We start from the raw sequence: 9,315 nt of genomic DNA, 5'->3' as shown, positions 1-9,315 counted from the left end.
AAACCTCTTTGGGATAGGCGGGATGCAAATTTCTCAACTGGCCAATGCTTTTCGCGAAAACATAAGAAGCTATTATCTTATAGCCTGCACCATCTGCACCAGCAGTAAACAAAGGAGTTAGCATATTTCAACCCTACAGGCGCTACACAAACGCTGAAATAAAATATAAAACATGCATTACCTTTGACAAGCTTATTTTGTTGGCACTCCAATATGTCCTATAAATATCACAATAGGTACTTTTGTTCGATTAATTCCGTCCATATATATCCAAAATGTCCATTTATAAAGCGCATTTGATCCAGAAAAAAACAGCTTACAAAAACGCAACGTCACTACAAAATATTTCAAACGATGCCTATAAACTTTGCCAAAATATTTCAAACTACTTTTGTAATACAAATTTAGGTATTTTTAAACGTTAATAATCGATCAAATTGTAGACGGGTCTTTCTGTGTTCAATACAGGAATGAAAACAAACCAGCGCTGCTTTTCACGTCTTGCACAACTCACAAAAGTGTCCCCAGTTCCGAGTTGGCCTACTTCTTCATTGCACAAAGGAATAACCTCAACCAAATTCCAAAGACTGGTGGAATACAGGGGGAAGCGGTAGGAACTGAAAACAGGTTCCTATGAAATATCCCTTGGCAAAGACAACCCAGGGAACGGAGAGGGCTAAAAAAACTAATCTGAACAGTTTGTCCTCTGGGTTTTGCCTGCTACATAAGTTCTGGTATACTCACAGACATGATTCAACATTTTAGAAACTTCAGAGTGTTTTCTATCCAAATCTATGAATAATATGCATATCTTATATTCTTGGCATGAGTAGCAGGAAGTTGAAATTGGGCACGCTATTTATCCAAAAGTGAAAATTCTGCCCCCTAGCCCAAGAGGTTTTAAGAACAAATTCTTATTTGTAATGACGGCCTAAACCGGCCAAACCTGAATGATGCTGGGCCAATTGTGCGCCGCCCTATGGGACTCCCAATCACGGCCGGTTGTGATACAGCCTGGATTCAAACCAGGGATGTCTGTAGTGACACCTCAATCACTGAGATGCAGTGTCTTAGACCGCTGTGGCACTCAGGAGCCCCACTCATACTACACAAGACGAAGACACAAAAGAAGTGAGAATTATTTATAAAATATACATGTTTTATTATAGATATAAAATGTAACAGTAACTGTTAAATATAACAGATGTGATCAATGATCTGATCATACACAAGACCTTTATGAATAAAAAGGGTTAAAACATGTGATTTCTGATGCTCATACAACAAGATTATACCATTAAACTCTGCCAACACAGATGATTTCATATACAAATAGGTTATGTAAAATAATAAACTAGGTGGTTCCAGCCCTGAATGCTGATTGGCTGACAGCTGTAGTATGTCGGTATGACAATAAATCATATTTTTACTGTTCTAATTATGTTCTAATTATGTTTGTAACCAGTTTATAATAGCAATAAGGCTCCTCAGGGGTTTGTCATATGTGGCCAATATACCATGGCTCAGGGCTGTGTCCAGGTGCTCCACATTGTTTATATCCTTCATATATTATACTTTTCAGCACAGAGAAATGTCTGATAAAATTCAGGTAGTTGGATAAACTTAGAGATAGCAGTGTTCCAGCACGTTTGCATTCTCCTCCGTCAATGAAGACAGCAACACAAACTCTTCGTCCCGTGTAGCCTTGTGATGAACACTATTCCTATGACCTTTTCTTCTTCAATTGTTCCGCTCTCTCCCTGTAGAGAAGAAATAAAGTTATGTCATCCATTTCTTATACCATCGTTTTACCTAATATCCTTATGATAAACCCTAAACACACTGTCAGTATAATTCAATTCCATGGAACCAAATCATTTTATCCTGAATAAATATGAATGAATTCTTACCTCAGCTTGCGAACAGCTTTCATAACCCAGCCCTTGGTGGGATCCACACATGGGAATCTCCCTCTGACAGTGTGGAAACTGGAAGAGAACATGTTGAAGAGACAACATCAGTCAATCATCAGTGCTTTATAGGCTTACATCTCTATAACATCACATCGCAAATGAATCAATGCAACTAGCATCAAGTTATCAAATTGTTTTACTTCTGTTGTACATTTATTTTATACTTAATGATATACTTAAATTGAAGAAATACTACATGTGTTACAATGAATCTTTTCATTTTACTTGCAATTTGTCCCAGTTCTACTGTTAGGCCTTCCAGAGTCACTCACATGATGGCATCAATGTTGCACCCGTCAATCACTGTCTGTACGGAAAAGCCACGGATGAGAGGAATGTCTATCCTACCCTGGGAGTAACTCGTACAACAGCCTCTAGGAAAACCTATTGAGCAAAAAAGACAAGAAACTTTATCTTGTAAAGCAATTCAAAAACACCATTTGCAAAAACAAGGAGAGGGAGACAGAGGCAGGCAGACAGACAGACGGACTGAGACAAAACTTTCACATCCAATATTGACCTTGTTTAGCTGCAGAAACCTCGACAGCAAACAGTCCCACAGTCAGGAGCACGAGCAGCACAATAACAGGGGCTCTGATCTGGGCCATCTCTTCTTCTGTGGTGCTGTGATGTGATGAGCTGCTGTCTTCAGACAAAGAGCTTCAGTGGCTGTGTGAGGTCCTATTCCTCACCAGAGCCATATATATACTCCTGGTGCAGGTAGAGGCTTATTCTCTGAGAGGGAGAAATGGGCTTTCCTTTCCACGCCTTAAAACCAAAGTTCCACGGCAGAATTTCCCCATCACATTCCCCAATGAGCAAAAAGGGAAACAAGATTCTTGAACGGAACAAGAGGGAGAATGTTTGAACAACTTTTACATGTTTATTTACATACAGCATTTATTCTGAGCTGATTGAAATGCACAACAATATTAGTGTACCTAAATGATTGTACCTTTGTTGAAGTCTCCTGGGTTAAGGAATACATTTTGGGATTATGTTAAGTGAGTTTGTGTTTTATATTATATCTCAGTATTTCATTATTCTGGTACTGGGGACCCAAAGGGTTTAGTTTTGCACTACACACCTGATTCCACTAATTACCTCATCATCAAAACCCTGCTCAGACGTTGCATGCATCAACCAATGGTTGTGTGGGATGTCATCGACCGTGCTGTCAAGCACCAGATTGCTATAACATGACATGTGGTTAGTTCATACTTAAAATACCTATCCAGGCTTTGTAAGATCTAGCAGGCATCAGCAACACCTGGGCAGAGGAACACTCCCAATGATTAGTGGAATCAGGTGTCTCGTGCTTCGGCAATAACAGAAAAGTGCACACCTTTTGGGTCCCCATTAAGAAACACAGTTCTATCCTATGATCCTATATGAACTAGTTATAAATACAAGGAGTGTAGGGTGAATTACATGCCAACCACTGTACCTCAATTGAACATTATATCAATTCTATATTATAATGTCCTTTAACCCTCATAACCAAAGGATGTGGGAGATGTGTCAATCATATAAAAACCTTTGTATTTTGATTCAGACAGAGAATAACTGTGATCTCAAATGAATAGCCTGTTTACACACCCATTCATCAATCTAAGTGGCAGTAAATAAAATCCCCATCAAAATACGTCAGTTTAAATTAGAGATATCAGATTTTGAATGAGCTGCTTCTCAATCCACCACATCTACATATGCAGTGAAAGATGTCAGACCATGATAATTCCCAAAATCTGTCTTCTCACAAAAATATCTGTAGCATCTGAATGGTTTTCCAGATCTCTGTTTTGATCTACGTCCCCCAGAAGTAACACTGATGTGTCAACTTCTGTCTGTAGTATCTGAACCGTTTGGACTAGAAACTAATACTCCACTAATACCACACTGACTCTCACCAACACAATGGTGTTCTCCGTTTTTCTCTACGAGGCCCCACAAGTGTCACGGGACTCATCTGAAGGTACCAACACAAATGAATAGACATATGGAGGTAGTTTTGTGCCACCAAAAACATGGGGATAAATATGTATCCCAAAAAACCTAAATATTTCCTGAGTTTTCTCACATGTCCTAGATATATAGGACAGAAGCTTTTAGGGGTTTTAACACCTTTGCTGTGGTTATGTGTGTATGTGTAACCATGTACCATGTATGTGTAACCATGTACCCACATCAGTGAAACCACCACAGATCATATCATAGAACATACTGTATGTACAGTTATCAGATGTATCAGTTGGTCTAGGAGGAAACACAGTGCATTGTGCGCCACACAGAGGAGGCTGATGGAAGGAGCTATAGGAGGACGGGCTCATTCTAATGGCCAAAATGGAATTGATGAAATGGTCCCAAACACATCAAACACATGGAAACAACGTGTTTGACTCTTTTCTATTGATTCCATTCCAACCATTACAATGAGCCTATCCTCCTAAAGCCCCTCTCACCAGCCTCCTCGAGCGCCACAGTGATAAAGTCTATTGAGTCAAACCATGGAACTGCCCCTGTTTATGTCCTATGAAGCTGTGAAAGGGCACATTTGGGGTGGTGATATTTATAAAAAAATATGTGATGAGTTAGATATCAACCAAACCAGAGAATCACCACAGAACCAGTAAAGAACTTTAATTTCACCACAGGGTGTTGCACTGAGGATGAGCAAGAACTTTTCTTTACAAGACGTATGACAACAATGATGACATAATGACCCCAGGGCTCTGAGTTGTAATTCCTAATTCTACAGCTCTGACTGATGGTCAACATTCTATACTAGAGGAACACTCCTCTAACCTGTTCAGCAGGGAATTTCAAATGGCGAATGTGAAGGGGAACTTTCAGGTGTGACTTTGTTTGGGTAGTAAATACACACAGCAGGGAAATACAAGAGGAATTCAATCTCCTATCTGATCAATCTAATTGTCATGTCTGTGTGTGTCTGTGTCTTTGTGTGTGTGACTGAGACCTCGTGCACTGAAGTACGTGGATGTGGGCTGTTTGGTGTAGCTTGTCTTGATAATATGGTTATTTTCTAGGTCAGAGGAACACAGAATGTGTTGAGGCCTCAAGTCAAATGGGGAAAAGTGTTTCTGTGACAACTAAAGAGGTCACGATGAAGGAGTTTTAACAGTTCCTCTTCAGTTGTTGCATCATAACTGTGTCCCTGTGACAACCTCAACCTTTTCCCCCTTGAGTTTGTCACAATGCATTAATTGGGACATTATCATGTTTATATGAATATTGAGACATTTAACACACTGGTGCTGTTTTTTTGCAATGTATAACCTCACACAACTACCATGCGAAAAACCTGGGACAAAGTGGGAGGATCCTCTACATTCATAGAACAATTGAAGACCACTTCAATGAGCTGAGGAGATGAGTAAAAGTTGAACTCTCACACCCACTGATAGTTGCTTAATATAATATAGAACTCAAAGGATTCCTGCAATTCAGAAGTTCATGTTTCATATCATTAGCTCTTATTACAGTAAGATGAGATACATGGAAAGTACAGTGTCTTCAGAAAGTAACTACACCCCTTGATTTTGAACCACATTTTGTTGTGTTACAACCTGCATTTAAAATGGATCAAATGTAGATTTTGTGTCACTGGCCTACACACAATACCCCAAAATGCCAAAGTGTAATTGTGTTTTCAGATTTTTTCAACAAATGATTAGAAAAGGAGACAATAAGTATTCAACCCCTTTGTTATTGCCAGCCTTAATAAGATCAGGAGTACGTTTGTGCTAACAACTCACAGAATAAGTTGCATGGACTCGCTCTGTGTGCAATAATAGTGTTCAACATGATTTTTGAATGACAACCTCATCTCTGTACCCCACATACAATTATGCTTAAGGCCTCTCAGTTGAATTGTGAATTTCAAACACAGATTCAACTACAAAGACCAGGGAGGTTTTCCAATGCCTCCCAAAGAAGAGCTCCTATTGCTAGATGGGTCAAAATAAAATAAAAAACAGACATTGAATATCCCTTTGAGCATGGTGAAGTTATTAATTACAATTTGGATGGTGTATCAATACACCCAGTCACCACAGAGATACAGGCGTCCTACCTAACTCAGTTTCCGGAGAGGACGGAAACCACTCAGGGATTTCACCATGAGGCCAATAGTGAATAATAGTTGAATAATGGCTGTGAAAGGAGAAAACTGAGGATGGATCAATATTGTAGTTACTCCACAATACTAACCTGTAAGGACAGACGCTGGGAGACGGGAAGCAAGTACAGGGAGCGAATATTTAATCAGTAATGGACATGAAACAAAACAAGGCCAGTGTCTGGACAAGAGGAACACAATCACATCAATGCTGAAAGGGGAAGAAACTGAGGAAGTGACAGATATAGGGGAGACAGTCAATAAGGTAATAGAGTCCAGGTGAGTCCCATGAAGTGCTGATGCACGTAACGATGGTGACAGGTGTGCGTAATGATGGTGACAGGTGTGCGTAATGATGGTGACAGGTGTGCGTAATGATGGTGACAGGTGTGCGTAATGATGGTGACAGGTGTGCGTAACAGGTGATGGTGACAGGTGTGTGGTAATGATGGTGACAGGTGTGCGTAATGATGGTGACAGGTGTGCGTAATGATGGTGACAGGTGTGCGTAATGATGGTGACAGGTGTGCGTAATGATGGTGACAGGTGTGCGTAATGATGGTGACAGGTGTGCGTAATGATGGTGACAGGTGTGCGTAATGATGGTGACAGGTGTGCGTAATGATGGTGACAGGTGTGTGATGGTGACAGGTGTGCGTAATGATGGTGACAGGTGTGCGTAATGATGGTGACAGGTGTGCGTAATGATGGTGACAGGTGTGCGTAATGATGGTGACAGGTGTGCGTAATGATGGTGACAGGTGTGCGTAATGATGGTGACAGGTGTGCGTAATGATGGTGACAGGTGTGCGTAATGATGGTGACAGGTGTGCGTAATGATGGTGACAGGTGTGCGTGATGGTGACAGGTGTGCGTAATGATGATGGTGACAGGTGTGCGTAATGATGGTGACAGGTGTGCGTAATGATGGTGACAGGTGTGCGTAATGATGGTGACAGGTGTGTAATGTGGTGACAGGTGTGAATGATGGTGACAGGTGTGCGTAATGATGGTGACAGGTGTGCGTGAAGGTGATGGTGACAGGTGACAGGTGTGTAATGATGGTGACAGGTGTGCGTAATGATGGTGACAGGTGTGCGTAATGATGGTGACAGGTGTGCGTAATGATGGTGACAGGTGTGCGTAATGATGGTGACAGGTGTGCGTAATGATGGTGACAGGTGTGCGTAATGATGGTGACAGGTGTGCGTAATGATGGTGACAGGTGTGTGTAATGATGGTGACAGGTGTGCGTAATGATGGTGACAGGTGTGCGTAATGATGGTGACAGGTGTGCGTAATGATGGTGACAGGTGTGCGTAACGATGGTGACAGGTGTGATGGTGACAGTGTGCGTAACGATGGTGACAGGTGTGCGTAATGATGGTGACAGGTGTGTGTAATGATGGTGACAGGTGTGCGTAATGATGGTGACAGGTGTGCGTAATGATGGTGACAGGTGTGCGTAATGATGGTGACAGGTGTGCGTAATGATGGTGACAGGTGTGCGTAATGATGGTGACAGGTGTGCGTAATGATGGTGACAGGTGTGCGTAATGATGGTGACAGGTGTGCGTGATGGTGACAGGTGTGCGTATGGTGACAGGTGTGCGTAATGATGGTGACAGGTGTGCGTAATGATGGTGACAGGTGTGCGTAATGATGGTGACAGGTGTGCGTAATGATGGTGACAGGTGTGCGTAATGATGGTGACAGGTGTGCGTAATGCAGGTAATGATGGTGACAGGTGTGCGTAATGATGGTGACAGGTGTGCGTAATGATGGTGACAGGTGTGCGTAATGATGGTGACAGGTGTGCGTAATGATGGGACAGGTGCCAGGTGGCGTAATGATGGGCCGCCTGGCGCCCGAGTGCCAGAGAGGGGAGCGGGAGCAGGCGTGACATAACTTAAATGACAGAAAGAAATTCACTTTTAATAATTACATGTTAATAATGTTTACATATTTGCATTACTCATCTCATATGTATTTATTTACATTTATTCTATACTATCTAAATTTCATCTTAGTCTATGGAACAGCCACTCAATAATGATCTAAATTGCACATCCATATATTTATATATTGATTATTCCATTCCACCATTGGGAAGCCAGAGCAGCAAACAGTTTTGACTGGCTGTGTTTCAGTGGTAGTTGTTGTTGTTTGAATTGTTAAATATTGCTTGTTAGATATTACTGCAGCTGTCAGAACTAGAGAACTTGCACAAGCATTTTGCTAAACTTGCAAATAACATCTGCTAACCATGTGTATGAACCTACAGACCAATACATTTATTTTACCTTTATTTAACTGGGCAAGTCAGTTAGGAAGAACAAATTCTTATTTTCATCCATGACGGCCAGACATGCAGGAACAGTGGGTTAACTGCCTGTTCAGGGAGCAGAACAGAGCCAGACTTTGTACCTTGTCAGAGCTCTGGGGACTTGAACTTGCAACCTTCCGGTTACTAGTAGGACCAACGCTCTAACCACTAGGCATCTTAGCCTAGTGGTCCATATAATCATTCCTTACGTAGATTTGTGTGTTTCAGGTAGTTACAGCGGTGAATCTTTCTGGGTCCCTAAGAGCTTTGCACACCTGGAACCATTTTACAATATTTATTTTACCATTATTTAACTGGGCAAGTTTAAATATTCTTCAGCCCTCTGGGTTAACTGTTGGTTTGTTGATCATTGCAAGACAGTCATTTTGAAGTCTTGTCATAGATTTTCAAGGTGATTTAAGTCCAAACTGTAAATATTCTTCCCTGGTAAGAACATTCAAGACAGTCATTTTGAAGTCTTGTCATAGATTTTTACAGTTGATTTAAGTCCAAACTGTAACTAATCACAACAGACTAAATGTGTTTGAATTGAACAATCAAACTTCTTTTAAGGCTACTTGTACATTACATCACATCGTCACACAATCCCAACGTTACGTAATCCTCTATTATACAATGATAACGTCTCCCTTAGAATTTTGCTGACATGCATTTTTTTTTACCATAATTTAACTAGGCTGTCACGCCTTGGTCATTGTATTTTGTGTTTTCGTTGTATATTTGTTCAGGCCAGGGTGTGACATGGGTTTATTTAGTTGTCGTATTGGGTTTTTTGTAGGCATGGGGATTGTGGTTGATTAGGGGTGTGTCTAGTTTAGGCTTGGCTGCCTGAGGCGGTTCTCAATCAGAGTCAGGTG

General features: G+C 41.2%; 1 protein-coding gene across 1 annotated transcript; it reads right to left on the bottom strand.

Annotated features, from left to right (window-relative positions):
* Nucleotides 1-1,258: 1,258 nt before the first annotated feature.
* On the bottom strand, nucleotides 1,259-2,658 carry LOC127926054 (C-C motif chemokine 20-like). Its single transcript, XM_052511328.1, has 4 exons — nucleotides 2,494-2,658; nucleotides 2,246-2,357; nucleotides 1,911-1,988; nucleotides 1,259-1,760 (listed from the first exon to the last, which is right to left on the bottom strand). The coding sequence occupies exons 1-4, from the start codon at nucleotides 2,579-2,581 to the stop codon at nucleotides 1,724-1,726; spliced, it is 315 nt and encodes a 104-aa protein (XP_052367288.1). The 5' UTR covers nucleotides 2,582-2,658; the 3' UTR covers nucleotides 1,259-1,723.
* Nucleotides 2,659-9,315: the final 6,657 nt, after the last annotated feature.

This window comes from Oncorhynchus keta, unplaced genomic scaffold (genome assembly GCF_023373465.1).
Source record: "Oncorhynchus keta strain PuntledgeMale-10-30-2019 unplaced genomic scaffold, Oket_V2 Un_contig_6669_pilon_pilon, whole genome shotgun sequence".
NCBI lineage: Eukaryota > Metazoa > Chordata > Actinopteri > Salmoniformes > Salmonidae > Oncorhynchus > Oncorhynchus keta.
The sequence above is the reverse complement of the archived record's forward strand: the minus strand, read 5'-3'. Positions and strand labels throughout refer to the sequence as shown.

What these genes read in the sequence shown, in the direction of transcription:
- LOC127926054 (XM_052511328.1), bottom strand. Translation starts at nt 2,581, where the DNA reads ATGGCCCAGATCAGAGCCCCTGTTATTGTGCTGCTCGTGCTCCTGACT. An exon ending in TGCAACATTGATGCCATCAT is followed by an intron (nt 1,989 to 2,245) that starts GTGAGTGACTCT and finishes GTTCTCTTCCAG; the next exon opens with TTTCCACACTGTCAGAGGGA. An exon ending in AAAGCTGTTCGCAAGCTGAG is followed by an intron (nt 1,761 to 1,910) that starts GTAAGAATTCAT and finishes TCTTCTCTACAG; the next exon opens with GGAGAGAGCGGAACAATTGA.